General features: G+C 40.8%; 1 protein-coding gene across 6 annotated transcripts in view; it reads right to left on the bottom strand.

Annotated features, from left to right (window-relative positions):
- Window positions 1-15,343, bottom strand: part of LOC149211846 (carboxyl-terminal-processing peptidase 2, chloroplastic-like) — a 300,395-nt gene extending 285,052 nt beyond the window's left edge. For 3 of the 6 annotated variants that reach the window (XR_016250727.1, XM_089391605.1, XM_089391606.1), the window contains exon 1: window positions 15,004-15,343. Coding sequence is in view for 5 of the 6 variants with exons in the window: in XM_089391605.1 (XP_089247731.1) it covers window positions 15,004-15,168 (165 nt within the window). In the remaining variant the exon portion in view is untranslated. The remainder of the gene's footprint in view (window positions 1-15,003) is intronic. The other 3 variants (XM_089391608.1, XM_089391603.1, XM_089391604.1) reach the window with 3 other exon arrangements.
- Between the last annotated feature and the right edge of the window lie 900 nt (window positions 15,344-16,243).

Raw genomic sequence — 16,243 nt, 5'->3', positions numbered from 1 at the left:
GTTCAAAGTCTGCAGAATTATAATTCACAGTTGCTGAAACACCAGAAACAGCAACTGACTAAAGCGGGTAAAACCTCATTTTGCAATGGCTGAAACACCAGAAACAACAATTTGCCTAGCGGGAGCAGTAACCGTCTGAAGCTGGCAGAACTATACTTTGCAGATGCTGACACAGCACGATCAGCAACTGTCCAAAATTGGCAAAACACAGTCGCAGATGCTGGAACACCAGGAACAGCACGAGAACTTCAAGGGAACAGTTGAGATTTACCAAATCGGCAACAATGGTGAAACAGCCAAGGACAGTACGAGGATCTCAAGGAGACGGTTGAGGTTTACCAGCTTTGCAACAGCAAAAGGATCCGATTAACGAAGGATGACAAAGTTACACACTGTTGTAACAGCATGCTGTAACAGGAATTGATTTCCTATTTTTGTACAAAAGGGTCAAACTGAATGAATAATGACAATCTATTGTAATAGATGTCTCCTCTATAAAGAGGAGACATCTACATTAGAGAGGGGGTTGAACAAGTTGTAACAGGAGTATTGTAGTGCAGAGCAAGTCTGAATCCTTATTGTAATTTGACATTTTGGCAGATGAATAAAGCACTGTTCTGAGCATTTTAACTTAGCATCTGTGTCCTGGGGAATCTTGTGAGAGGGACAGGGCCCACCTTCTTCACAAGATTCACCCATTTCTTTTCTATTGAGTGTGTGTGTGATTTCTGTGTATCTCTAGCATTGCTTCTGATATTTTTCCTTTGCTGATACTCTGTTTTCTTAATCAATTGGCGCTATAAAATAGTGTGTCACCGGTGATTAGGATTTGCAGTGTGCGTTGGCAATTTGGTTACAGAGGCAGGTGTTGAACATCCTTACCCTGAGGATAGGGTCATGATCCTCTGTTACAAGACAGCCATCATTTCTTTTTGCAGATTTGTTACCTTTAGTTAACTGTTTTCATTTCATTTCTGCAATAGATCATAACTGCCGTAACACAGAGTAAGGGTTTGATAGAAAGTAGATTTGTTTATACTACAGCCTTTAATGCTTTTAGAATTAAGTGCATACAGTACGAGGTCACCTTTGAAACAAAAAGGACTATCCCGAGTTGACAATTTAATGTGGTACTCGACTGTTTAATTAATAAACAATTCGAGCAGCCAACAACTGGGTTATTCATTAAAAGGATCATACCTATGATGAATCTGTTAAAGCACAGCCCGCGATATGTTACAAGGACTACATAGACAGGATTGTTTCTAATTGAACGCACAACGTGAAGCTGTGACGTTCACACCTCTGAAGTACTCCTGAAGCAGTTACCGTAACAGTTAGAACAGAGGGTTGAAACAGAGAATTGTTTGTGTACAGAACTTAGTACAATTCATTGTAGACACATTGAAGTTGTGTGAAGACTATTGAAGACCATGATGCATTAGTCATCATGAGGTAACCTTGGAGAAAGTGGTTGGGTATAATGAAGAGCATTGGTGACACCTTCTATGAGACAAGGTTGTCATTGATGATGTAGCATGGAGACTATAGTGAAGTTGTAGATTGACAGAATTCAGTGAAGAAGATTTTGAGAGCAGAAAATTACTATCAAACATATCTAGAAAAAATATAGGAGCCCTTGAGGTTGCTGCCTTAGAATTGGAAGGATTGGTGTCGTTGGAGTTGCTACTCCTAAATCCAAGGTTGGTGCCTTGACAAGATAGGGTCGGAGCCCTAGAGGTTGGAGCCTCACAAAAGACCAAGTTGGTGCTTAGCAACAGGTTGGAGCTTGGCGAATTGAAGATCGGTGTCTTCATCAAGGGTTGGAGCCCTATGTATTGTACTTAATTCATTACAAAAATATATTAATAAAATCATTTATTCCTATTGCTTATTTTGTGTTCTAAATATAATTGATTTAACTGGTATAAGTAACAATTGAAAAGGAATATTGATTCACCCCCCTCTCAGTATTTCCAACAATTGGTATTAGAGCCAGTACCTTCACTCAAAGCCTAACAACTTGAAGGTTGATCAATTAGAACACAAATGGCAAAGCCAAGGAAGAAAGTCTCCAATCCTCCTAAAGATGTGTCTCCCTCAACCACCGAAGTTGAAATCAATCAATTTGTGAAGGCTCCATTGTTCAATGGAAACTTTGATATATGGGAAGCAAGAATGAGGAATTTCTTAAAGACTCAAGGCATTGAAGTCTGGAAATCGGTGATTACTGATAGCATGATGAATGGAGAATCCAAGGAGTACAATGCAAAAGCAATGAAGGCAATCTTGAATGGGCTACCTAATTCTATGAAGGCCAATTTTGAGAATTGTTCGTCAGCAAAAGGCATATGGGATAAACTTCATGATCTTCACTCAAAAGGAGCATTGACCATGACCACTAATCAAGAAGATGATGGAAAGCAAGAAGGAAATCCAGAACCCATCATGGAAGCTGAAAATAAGAATGATGACATCAAGGACAAAGAAGATCTAGAAGATGAAGAGAATGAAAAAGATTTCGAAGAAGATCTCCTCACTAAACTTATGGCTACCATGGAAGAAATTATCAGTTTGAAAAAGGAAAACGAAGAACTTAAGAAGAAAGCACTAGCTGGTGACCAAGACCAAACAAGGAAGGAAGTTGACCTTGTCAAGCTTCAAGTGCAAGAAAGAGATGAAGAGCTTGCCAAGCTTAAGGAGGAATTTCATCAAAACAAAAGAAAGCATCATGAAGAAGTCATATCCATGACAAATCAATTGGATAAGGCAAAGAAACAGGAAGATACATTGTCAAGCCACCTTGAACAAAGGCATAAAAGCTTGAACAAACTTGAAGCAGAGATTGGTCAATACAAGGAAGAGGTCTCCTCTCTTAAATCTCAACTAGAAGAAGCAAGAAAGCTAGGACAAGGAGCAGAGAAGACAATGGAAGCATTGATAAACATAGAAGGACAGGTTGATGAAGCAGAAAAGGAAAGAAACACCATGATATGCCAACTAAAAGCAAAGGACGAAGAGATATTCAAACTAAAATCCGACCTCAACCTTCTCAAGGCCAAAACATGTAAAGCTACAAGGATCAAGGAAGAAATGGAGAGCAGTCTAGCAAAAGAAAATGAAGAAATCTTCAAAATGAAGTCAGATATCATCTCCCTTAAAATAGAAGCAAATGAAGCAACTTGTATCAAGGAAGAGTTGGAGAAACAACTTGCTAAGAAGAATAATGATTGCAAAAGATTGGAAGAAGAGATTGTCTCCCTCAGGAAAAAGGTAGAAGGGATGGACAAATTTTTTAAGAGCTCCCAAGCCTTGGATGACATGCTCAACCATCAAAGATCCCCATTTGATAAATCAGGTCTTGGCTATGAAGGAGAATCCTCAAGCAAGAATGATAATGCTTCAAACAACAAGGATGTGAGGAAGCCAGAAAGAAATATTGATGCTCCCAGTTCCAGCAAAGGTAAGGATAAGAATCAAGGCAACAATGAAGGTAATCTCATTCCAAGAAGAAATGCAGATGGTGTCAAGGATGCAAGAAGCAATGAATATCATCAAAGGACCTCAAGGCAGAAAGACTTCAGAAGTACATCAAGGAAATCTCCATCTCCCAGGTACCAAAGTTTATTTCTTGGTTATTTCTATTCTTGTACAAACTTTGGACACATGGCAAAAGATTGTAGGGCATATCACAAAGATAAATATTATGGTCCTCGTCAATCTTTGAGAAGCAATTTTGTAAGAAATCATGAATTCCTATTCATGAACAACATAGAATGCTTCAACTATCATAACATTGGTCATATGGCACGTGATTGTAACTTGACTTGGGCACCTACTAAAGCTAGAACTATGCCAGAGAAGAAAGTTACACAAGTATGGAGAAGAACGCAAATACAAACCGAAAAACTCCTAAACTCTCCAGTTGACTTAATGAAGATGTCCTTGATATTCTGAGTGATTCTGCCAAAAAGAGACCATGCATGCAGTTAGGGGGAGCATGTGATTCTTGATCATTATTGCAAAAGCTATTTGTGAATGGGCCTTATGAAATCCTTGATGAGCTATATTGACAATCATTCTTTGATAGATCATTCCTCATAAACACTCCATTGAAGAACATGATCTCTTATCTATCCAATGGACTGTTGTTAAAGATGTTTTCCACTTGATCACTAAGCAGAAATTGGAGCAGCAGAGAAGGCCATCTAATGCTAATAAGGCGAATAACTATGTTGTTGTTATTATAGAAGTTGAATGTCTCGACTCAGGGATTTGATGTGAGAACAGGTAAATTATGGACACAAATAGAGGCAACCTTCTTCAAACCTGTTGCTACTCGGTCAATCCAGTGTTGCAGACTTCGGTTGTGAGGATAGCTTTGTGAAGTTTCAAAGGCTTGGACCTATGCACAGACTTCGGATAGAGAGCAGTCCTATTATATGCTTCAGTCCTCAGTCTTGTGGAGCTCGTCTATTGGTCCATCAATCAGACTTACACCTTTGGACTTGTGGTAAGTTGTCATCTATTGGAGCTCAGATTACCTTAAGAAAGTGACACTTGTTCAGCTCAGATTTGTGACAGGCAGCGAACATGTTTTGGAGGACTTACTACTCAGTCAGTCCTGTAGTGGTAGTCACCTCGGTGGAAGGATTAGTAAGGAGACTCAATTGTAGTGTCTCGGACTAGGAACTGTGGTGTAGGAATCTTGTTGAAGGACGCTTGATTGTCGTGCAGAAGAAGATTTCTTTGAAGACATTCTTAGCCTTGTTGAAGCAGTCTTATAGACATCTTATTGAAGGAGTTTTTACCACTTCTTGGAGTAGTACCTTGAAAGGTGGTGAAGGGTAGATTGGATGGCAGTGACTTCAGGAAAAGCACAGAAATACAGAGAAACTCGGATTTGAAGAAAGATGGCGAGAAAGACAATTTCAATGGCATTTTTCTCTAGTTTCGGACTATGAAGACCTCTTAAATTTGACTATGGAGATAACAAAATACGAGCAGCAATCCTTCTATCTTGAGCTCAAAGAAGAGCACCATGACAGGGGGAGTAACATAGCCATAAAGATCTACTATTCATGAAGAAGAGGAGCAGCTTGATAGGGGGAGTCCTTGTGCACTCCTTTGCCATTGATGTCAAAGGGGGAGAGAAGAAGAATATTTCCATCAATGACAAAGGGGGAGATTGTTGATCTGTATTGTCATTGATGTCAATATGGCAACATTTTGGGATACTAAATGATGATGTGAAGCCAAGGAGAAGCAAAGCAAATTCGTGAAGTAACATGAGCAAGAAGCCAAGGAGGAAATCCATCAGGAAAGCCATTGGAAAGACATTGGCTGCCATTGGAAGTCAAGAACAGGAGCAGTCAAAGAAGAGATATCGGAAGCAGTTTATCGGAAGCCATCATGAAGCCAAAGCGTAAGAGGAAGAGGTCATTGGAAGCCATCGAGAAGCAAAGAGGAACACATTGATGGAGGACCATAAACAGTGTTATCGGAGGAGCTAAGAACCCAATCTAAGAAACAAACCGTAGAAACCTTTTAAAAAAAGACCACATTGCATCGGAGTTAACATATCAGCGGTATATTATATCGGCGGCTTTATTACGTGTCACATTAAAATCTACGATTGCAATATATATGCAGACCCAACCGATCCATTAGAATACATCGTTATGTTATATCGCGTCTGCCTCGTCGGGAGCCACATCGCAAGTCATTTTAAAGTTGTTGTCACATTAAAACCCCGATTCTGATATAAGATGCGGACCCGATCGCTCCATTATAACACACCCTAAAGAAACATCGCATCCATCGTATCGAAACTTTCATATCACAAGACTTAAATGGATGTAACGCTAAAATACCAATTGCGATATTACTGCGAAACCGACTGCACCATTATAATATGACTCAATATGATATCGCATCCATTGAATTGCACATTTCAAAGAAATGTCAAACCGTCGATTGCGATAAGGGTCCGCCGATTGCGATAGACCCGACAGACCGCCGATTGTGATAGAGTTGTGGACTCTGTGGGCCAATCAAAAACAGTCTATTGTATATCGCATCCGCTCCGTCGGCAATAGGGGTATCAACTATGTGCAAACCTCTGAAAGTTGCGATTGCGGGATTAAAGGAATAACTCCGATTTTCATGAATGTTGCGATTGCAATTACGATTAATGTGAATGTTGCAATTGTGATTAATGTGGGACCTCCATGTGGGTATAGCCTTGGATGAATATTAAAAAAGGGCCTCTCCGATATAATCTTTCAATGTACAAACTCATAAGTCGGCCTCTACTCCCAATGAACGTGTCTTTTGGTTATTGGCAAAACTCATATATATACAAGTTGAAATGCTTCACTTCAAGTAATTGATCTTGGGGATTTAACACAGCGAAGAAGTAACAATTCACAACTCGTGAACTTGAAGAAACAGAGGAAGCCGAAGGTCAAGCAGGAAGGAAGGAAGCCAAAGGTCCAGCGGGAAAGAAGGAAGCCGAAGTTCAAGCTTCTGTTGAATGGGTTATTCATTAAAAGGATCAGACCTAGGATGAATCTGTTAAAGCACAACCCGCGATCTATTACAAGGACTGCATAGACAGGATTGTTTCTAATTGAACGCACAACATGAAGTCGTGGCGTTCACACCTCTAAATTACTCCTGAAGCATACTCCTAAAGTATACTCCTAAAGCAGTTACTGCGACAGTTAGAACAGAGGGTTGATACAGAGAATTGTTTGTGTGCAGAACTTAGTACAATTCATTGTAGACACATCGAAGTTGTGTGAAGACTATTGAAGACCATGATGCATTAGTCATCATGAGGTAACCTTGGAGAAAGTGGGTGGGTATAATGAAGAGCATTGGTGACACCTTATATGAGACAAGGTTGTCATTGATGATGTAGCAGGGAGACTAAAGTGAAGTTGTAGATTGACAGAATTCAGTGAAGAAGATTTTGGGAGCAGAAAATTACTATCAAACATATCTAGAAAAAATATAGGCTCGGAGCCCTTGGGGTTGGTGCCTCAGAATTGGAAGGATCGGTGTCTTTGGAGTTGGTGCTCCTAAATCCAAGGTTGGTGCCTTGACAAGATAGGGTCAGAGCCCTAGAGGTTGGAGCCTCACAAAAGACCAAGTTGGTGCTTAGCAACAGGTTGGAGCCTGGGGAATTGAAGATCGGTGTCTTCATCAAGGTTTGGAGCCCTATATATTGTAGTTGATTCATTATAAAGATTGTATTAATAAAAGCATTTATTCCTATTACTTAGTTTGTGTTCTAAATATAATTGATTTAACTGGTATAAGTAATAATTGAAAAGGAATACTAATTCCCCCCCCCCCCCCGCAGTATTTCCAACAACTATTGTATCCAAAAATAAGTGTGTCCTATGTATCTTGTTCTTTGCTCTGTTTTCTGTTTCATGAGATCAAATATTTAATTAAATGTAGCCTGTAGAGGTAATTTGCTTCAATATTCAGAGGAATAACTTGGTTAATGTATATTAAAAATCAAGTAGGTGAAGTAGATTCAGATTTGCTGCAGTAGGGGTTCCTTCGAGTCTAGGAATTTTCACATGGTATCAGAGCATTGATTTTGAAACAAGAAGAGCAGATCAAGTGTTGAGCAGTGAGGCTGAAAGTTGCACTTGGCAGCAATTCGAATCCCCTTAAAGGGATTGCGCAGTCCTTGCCGGGGAGCAAATCCGAGGAAATCTCTCTCTGAGTGAGACGACAACGAAATACGATTTCCAGTTCGTGAGTTTGCAGACGCAGAGCCTCAGTGCGATGCTTGAAGGTGCAGTTTTTGTCGAGGCAAAAATCCGTCGGAAAAGAGCGAAGACACATAGAAGGGGAATTTTCTCCTCAGAGGACTTCCAGCCAAGGAGTCTGAATCTTCACTTGTTGAACAGCAGCGGAGAGGGGCAGATCTACAAGCTCCAGCAGGGAGTGCGTAGGCCAGTCTAGTGCTGTGCAGAGGAGAGAGGAGGTCATTCGACATTTGGCAGAGATGGCAGCCACATCTCCAGGAGGGAGGTGGGGAGATTTAGAGTTGTAGTTCGAAAGAGCTACAGATGGGCAGGATCCTTGAGGAGTCCACCTCTTGGATCAATTCCTTGCTACGAGAGCCCAAGATTCAGCAGTAGCGAGATGGACTTAGTGTCAGATGATGCAGTGGAGTGTTTGGAGGACAGATGCAGTAGCTTGGGACCAAAGATTGATCAGCGCAGAGCAAGGTTGGCAGCAGTGCAGTTGGCACAATGCAGGAGTCAGCAGCAGCGCAGAAGATTCAAAGGGTCAAAATCAACAGCAGTCAGATTCCAACATTCATTGTATTATGTTGAACACAGTTAAGTTCAACTAATTTTGGATGCTTTTCAGTTGCTTCTCTCAACAACTGAGTTGCAGTACAGATGCACTGTTAGCAGTGGTAGTGCTAGCACCATAGCAGATGCAGCGTTTGACAGGGAGTTGTAGTACAGATGCAGCAGTGGTAGTGGCAGTGTCATAGGCAGCAGCATAGTGTTGGTGGCAGCAGCAATGCAGAAAGGAGGTGCTTCAGAAACAGAGCAGCATGCAGGTGGACATTGTTGCTAGACACTTTACTCGCTAAGAGGGAGTGTTAGTTTTTGGTAGCATCAGAAGTGCTCTAGCCTTGGAAATTGGTGGAGAGGCTACGGCACATGAATTCTAAAGAACCCAGAAACCGTTTGGTGAAATTCCACCTGGATTGTATTTTATTAAAATAATTAATATTTTTAATGGGGTTCCTAAGTCTAAACTTGGGGAAATTAAAATATTAATGGGTATTAATCAAAATATGGGTGAGAATGATCTAGAAGGCGAATCAAGTCATGTTGTAATCTTATTCGTTGATTAGAGACTTAATCTTAGTCGTTGAAGTCTCAACGAGAAAAGTATAAGAAGGAGACTTGGGGTTCATTTAGACACACACACACAAATTGAGGAAATCGATTTTCTAAGGTGAGAAGTTCTCAGGAGGAAAATCGATTGGGGAGATCTTGCAGCTGAGGGGCAGAGAGAATCCGAAAGGACTTTCTGAAAAATAAAGAACAGAGAGAGCTTGCAGAGAGGCAGCGCAGTAGCCAGGAAAGCTAACGAAAAAAATTTGTCTGTCACGCAGAATCCAAAACTATCGGAACAGCCGAAACTGTCGGGAATTGCCAAAACAGTCGGGAGAGCTAACGCAAAGGCAGCGCAATAGCCACGAGAGTTGACACAAAAAGTTGCTTGTCACGCAGAAACCAAAACTGTCGAAACAGTGGAAACTGCCAAGAACTGTCGGAACTGTCGGGAACTGCCAAAACTACCAGGAGAGCTGACGCAGAAGGCAGAGAAGGTGACGCAGAGAAAGCGCAAAAATAGCCAGGGTTAGCCAATCTTGTGTCGGATCAGCCGGAATTCTGCAGGGTGAAGTGAGGTAAAACTCACTCAGATTTTCCGCCAGTGTTTTCTCTGTAAAGGATTGCTAGATGACCATCCTAGATTTGTATTCAGATATTTCTCCTGCATAATAATAAACCCTCAGAGTTGCTACACCGATTTTCCCGCATTGGGTTTTTCCGAAGACTATTGTGTACAAAAATAAGTGTGTCCTATGTATCTTGTTCTTTGCTCTGTTTTTTGTTTCATGAGATCAAATATTTAATTAAGTGTAGGCTGCAAAAATAATTTGCTTCAGTATTCAGAGGAATAACTTCGTTAATGTATATTAAAAATCAAGTAGATGAAGTAGATTCAAATTTGTTGCAGTAGGGTTTCATTCAAGTCTAGGAATTTTCATACAGACCACTATATATATAGCACAACTCGGCATCATTTGGAGGTGTGAATTCAGTCAAGCAATCTGAACCAAGAAGAAGTGCAAAGATCACAAGAGAAGAGCCTCACCACCAAGCAAAGGAAAGAGGAACATAACCGAGTCATTTTCTTCTCTGTTTTGGGCAAATACACTCCACATGTGCAAGGAATCGATGTTATCTGTTGTCGGAGGAACCAAGGTATCATAGTCTGATTAGGATGGGAGGTCAAGGAAGAAATCAAGTTGATTCTCAAGTCGAATTGAAGAAGAAAGGATCTCCACCTAGAGCGAAGGAATTTAAGAGACAAAATCTCTCACACATGCTGCAACTAGGGTTTTTGAGGAGGCCGAAAGTTGCAGACCTAATCCAAAAGGCTGAAATCTGAAGGGTAGCTGAAATTCAAAGGAAGGCAAGTAGTTTGACTAGTGTTGACTTGGGCAAGAAGAAGCAGTGAAGAAGGGTATTGTTACTTGGTCATGGAGAGGTTGTTGTGTCAAGGGTCTTGGTCCTGGTATTCGTCACTTGAAGCCTCTATAAGAAGAAGAATTCGTTTTGGTTTTACTCTCAAGTTGGAGAGATTTTGGCCCTGGCTAATCGCCTACATTCTATGTCTCTTGTCTCCTTATTGTTTATGATCTAGCAGTTGTTTGATGAAGAAGAACACTATATAATCTAAATAAAAAACCTAATCTAAAGAACTAAAAAGCATTCACAAACAATTATCATCCAAGAGAAATCTCCTAATGTTAATGCCCTAGATTTCTCAACAGGAAGAAGGAAGGATTTTGACTGTACTCTTGTTCCCTTACCTCAAATTGGGGGTTAATATTGTATCATAGTCTCGTAGGATCTCCTTTATTGGCTACTAGCTTTAGGAGTGGCACTACATGGGAAACCCTGATTTTGGTTGCGTCGCCCTGCTTCCTAATACCATATATCTCACTTCCCTTCACACATTACAAGCTCTTTTCACATTTTCCTATCTGAGTCCACATTTATCCATTGGGTCCACAAGGTGTTAACCTCCCCTTCCCCGTGTCCATACCTTGGTTCAGGCTTGGAACGATGCCATAGAGGTTGATGCGAGTTTAAAAAAAAAGGATAAAAACATAATATGGCCACATACAACAGGAAATGTACCACAAAATGCAAAAGATGGTCAAGACAATAAAGTTTAGCACGAGGCAAAAGCCAAACGTGAGCTCTACCCCCTATCATTATGGCCATCAACCTGGTTCCTAAGGACCCTATGAATACCCCTTTTCATCATTACGGAACCCATGTATGTCCCAACCGCTAATGGGTGATGAACTGCCCTACTTTAAGGGGGCAATCACTGCTACATCTTACACATCATGCTCTCATCCCCTTTGAGCCCCGAGCAGTAAAATGAAGAAAAATCAATAAAAGGCAAAAGGAAAATGAAGAAGGGTGGAAAAACAAAGGTCGGGGTAACTCATGTACCACGATTGCTCCCTCCTTACATTCATACACCCAAGGTGTGGGCCTCCTTCATCATAGCTACCCTTGTACCATGGCATGTGGCTTGGAGCCTTCCCTTTGTCCCACTTTGTTCCATCATTATTTCACATGACACCTGCCACTTGATGGGTGTACCTTGGACCTGTCATTTCCTTAGAGGTTGCTAATATGGTCCTTCATTAACCTCTCTTACCAAGTAAGGTAACACCAGGACATGTCTAAAGCCCCAAATTTGGAAGGGAAACCCACTATGAAGTGTCCACTTCTGCCCTTGATTAGCAAGCTTATTTACTCAATTGCACTAATGAATTATTGTATTGGAAGGTGAGGAGACACATTGGATCTTATACAGGATTGCAGGTGGGTTTTCATCTTGGACTTGGCCTCCCTATACGGGATCCAAGCCCTCCAGAGGATCACAATGGCATTTGTAGGGTGAGCGTTGAGAGCCATGGGCCTCCATCCATGCAGAGCATTGATTGCCACACCATGGGCTTCTTCAACACCACCATTTGCTTGCTCGTGCCCCAGTTATTCAGAGATGATGATGCACTTGGACCACATTGCCCAACCAGCTACACATTGCACCCAACACTTGGCAGTTGATCCAAGGCCCAGAGGAGGTTATGTCTTTCCTAGGGAGACATGGGAGGGCATGTGTCATCTTCTAGCCCTCATTGATGGAGCATCGACTTGATTTTGAGCCACTTGGAGACCCATGAGACTCATTTGGAGCCCACAAAGCCCAAATAGGAATTTGGATATGTTTTGCAACATATCCCTCTTCATCATTATTTTTTAGGCCCTCTCCCACACTTTGAGCACAAGAGGCCTCAACGCTAGCATTGGAGAGCACCTCGCATGGATGACGTGGGCTAAAAGGAGAAATAAAATAATGATTAATGTTTAAGCTATCTTGGTTGGCTTGTAACCAAGGGTTTGTCACCTTATTTCACACTTTAGGGGCTTGTTCATTAGAAATTCGAACTACTAGCTCTTGTATAAATACATGAGACTTAGTCTCATTGCAAACCATCATCACTTGGATTTTCAGCCTAGGAAGACAATTCAGACCTGCAATTTGTGGAATGTTTTGGAGTTTTATGAATGAATTTTGATGTTTGGATATTTTTGCTATCTCTCTTGGAGCTTCTTTTTGGCATTGTGATGGATGGATATATTCTTCATTGTCTTGTAAGTGCTATTTAATGTCATATTTCTGATTTGATTAATGTCTAATGCATGGAATATTGTCTCATGGTTATTAATGTGCCCTAATTGATGAAATATTGTCTAAACATTGAAACTATTGGGAAATTTTGCATGTGTTATTCATAGATAATGAATGAATGAATGTTCCTAGGGGAAATGATGCATTTATATTCCTTGAAACTCCATTAATAATTGCCATTGAAGTATAAATATCTAGAAGTGTTGTGTAGCTGCTTCATTAAGGCTAGTGAAGTTGCTTCTAGGTCTCCTTGAAGAGCGAAGTGTCTATATTTAGATCTTTCATGACTCCTAACTTCCCAATGGCCAGGCACTAGTCTTGAATCCTTGGTAATCATCTTTCTTTCACCTCTTTTTCATCTCTTTTCCTCATCCGTTAAAGGATAAGGAGGCCTCTGTAGGGCTTGGTGTGAAATTCATTAGAAGAGGGCGTTTTGAATTTCACTTGGATAGAACTCTTCCTTAGTGTCTCCTCTAGTGATTCTCAAGTTTTGGTGGATTTCCCATAGTGGAATCTCTGGAAATTTGATGCCCTAGCCATCACACCAAGAGGGAAACCTAGAAGTTAATCCTTCAATTTGGGGATTTCTTCAAGGCATTTGCTTTAGTACTCATTTGAGTAAATCATAAATCGTCTTTCCTCTTGTCTACCTTGACCTTGGATGAGCTCATATATCACTAAATATCTCAACCCTAGGTCTCGTGTAGCCTTCTTTTCAAGGGGTTTTTCATGGAAAGTCTTACTAGCTTCTCCCAAAGCTCGCACTTTTATTGAATCTTTTTATTGAATGAGCCACCTTTCCTCACTGCAAGCCTACCATAGACACATCTATTGCGAGTGAGTCATATTGGGGCTCCTCCCGTTGGTGAAAATACGAGAAGAGTAGGGGACTTACGCTGTGGTGACAGTGGGCCTCTGTCCCAAGTGTTGTTGTGCCCTCTAGCTTTTGCCTATTTACAAGGCCTGCTAGTTTGTGCAGTAACAAACCCAACAGTTTATAAGCCTGTACTTACATGAAGCAAATCTCGATAACAGCAGAGATACCAAGGTCCAAATCATCCCATAACACTGGTTGGCAGTATGCAGGGCAGTAGCAAGGTACTAGCGTCCTTATTCTAAATGCTCAAGTGCAGGAGGGTGAGGAGAATTTATTTCCCAGAAAACAATTTATAAGAATAAATAAATAAAATACTGTGAATAGGAAGTATGCGTCTTCTTGGTTCTTTTGTGGAATCAATTAGATTATAAATGGCTGTAAGGTACAACGTCCCAACAGTTTATAAGCCTGTACTTACGCGAAGCAACTCTAGATGACAGCAGAGATACCAAGGTCCGAATCATCCCACGACATTGGTTGGCAGTATGCAGGTTTCATTGTTTTTAAGATAGTATAATTTCTTTTGACATTTTTTCAAAGGCCACGTGATTAGGTTCAAGTTAGGCTGAATAAGTTCAAGCATGGAGTAGGGTGAGACTCGATTTTGGGTTTCAGTCTAGACTTGCCAACAAGTTTCATTCGAGTTATGTGTCGAGTTCGAATCGTGCTAATTGGAATCCACTGAAATGGAACTTATTTTTTTGGGTCCCAATTTAAGCAATTGATCAATCCCTAATCTGAAACCGTGAAACAACGCTGTGTTTCGCAATATATAGCTGCATTGGCTTATTTTCAGTGATCCATCTCCATATTAAGTCTCATAATTCCTAGAGTTGAGTTCTGACTAGTATTCCTACTCCTTCCTGGAAGATCTACAAATTTACAATGGTTAATTTATTTATCCTACCTTTGAATTGAATTCAATATGGCTTGTAATCACGTCTAAGAGATGTAAATTCAGTTGGCCAATCAAAGGTCACTCAAACTGGCTCCGTCCTTCGCTTTTGCTATTTTGATTTGTAACTGGAAAAGCACAGGGCTCAAACATAACTCAATGTTTATAGGCACTACGTTATCGTTGTTGCTTGGGAGGCCCGCATTGACTGCACAAGAATTTCCAATCTTCGCGGTCTATGCGATTGCAGCAGCTCAAACTAAAATCAAGTGATACTGGCAAGGATGATTTTAAAAAAGAAATGCAGGTCGAATACATTTCTTTCAGCCTTGGGTTAGATGTCCAGTGCTACCATCGCACAACATTTTGTGGTTCCTCATGACTCGGGCATTAACTGGCACCAGAAGTCCAGCCTGAATTTCGTCGATAATTAAGTGGACCAAACACTGGTTACAGATTATTATCGGCTCCATTAGGTTGCTAGCCGTAAACCCACAAAATCCCCAATGGAAATAAACCCACTTGGGTATCATAATTTACAAGCATCAGTCCCTAATAGAAGCATACAAGACTAAAATTTCAGAATACCAATGTCAGAAGTTTAATCACAGAATACAAATTCGGAATCGGACGATTAAAAGTGCATGAAAACATCATGTAGAGCAAAAAACATTACCTGTGGAATGAAAAACTGTTTGTGTTGGTTCTCGGTGCTAGCATGAACGAGGTGAGTTTTGTTGAGAGCATAGGAGAGTGACGATAAAGCGGGAGAACTACAGCAGCCTTCCATTCCATATCCCTCACCACCAACACCAACGATGAAGATTGGACGGCCTTTCATAGCATATCTGAGGAGGTACTTATATTTGACAAAATTTTATGACACGAGTAATTGGCCAAATAATGCAGGGTTTATTCTATTAAGTGGTACTGGAACGCATAGGATATCTAAGGAGGTCATTATATTTGACAAAATTTTATGACACTCACAAGTTATTGGCATAGCACTGTCAGATTGAACTAAAACGCATATTTATTGACCTGACATACCGTGGGCATCAAATTGGGAAAAGTGTTTTTATAACATTAGTACGTAACAACTCTCTCAAGTTCGCAATCTTTGGGTTTTAGGTGTAAAAGTGAAAGTGCGCTGGTTTCACCGCTCTTCTCCGTTTTCAAATTTTTTTAAACATTTCGTTATTATGAAAGATTAATAACATAATTTTAGATAAACAAAAACATTAACTATGAAAGTAAATAATTTTAGATAAATTAGACTCATCATCAATTTGGGAAAAGTGTTTTTATAACATTACTACGTACTAGGTTCGCAATTTTTGGGTTTTAGGTGTAAAAGTGAAAGTGCGCTGGTTTCGAACTCATAGAAACGAGGGTATTGGAGCACGGGAGAGCTGAGGGCGATGCGCGTTAGGGCCTGCGCAGCCGGACAGAGTTGACAGAGGCAATAGCAGGGATCAGATTGTGGAAGGCGGATTCTGATCCGCTTGGGCAGTGAATCCTTGTGGTAAGCGCGTTTCAGTCTTCGAAGACCTCAGCGGCAGAACTGGGTTTTAACCCTAAAATTACGCCCTGAGCAAAATGGGAGAGCCGAGGGGGGGGGAGAGATCCCCTCCTTCAAAAACGTGGTAATAGGCGAGACAAGCACAGGTGGGGATCAGCATAACGAGAGGGAAAGTCATGTCCCAGTAATGGGCAACCTGTGGCAGAAAAGAATGAGAGGAAAATGTCTACCTAGGGCACAAAAACAACCAAGGTATGTCATTCCCTGCAATAAATTGGAAGAATATAACTGTTACATGAAAGACCACGCCCTAATATGTAAGTTCATAGGGTACTGGCCTTCAGAGAAGGAGCTATACAGATGGATAGATCAGAGATGGAGACCTAAGGGACAT

This window comes from Pinus tabuliformis, chromosome 1_1, assembly GCF_031772625.1.
Source record: "Pinus tabuliformis cultivar Carrire ecotype Pingquan chromosome 1_1, CPIR1, whole genome shotgun sequence".
Taxonomy (NCBI): Eukaryota; Viridiplantae; Streptophyta; class Pinopsida; order Pinales; family Pinaceae; genus Pinus; species Pinus tabuliformis.
Note: the sequence above shows the minus strand (reverse complement) of the source record. Positions and strands in the feature narration are given on the sequence as shown.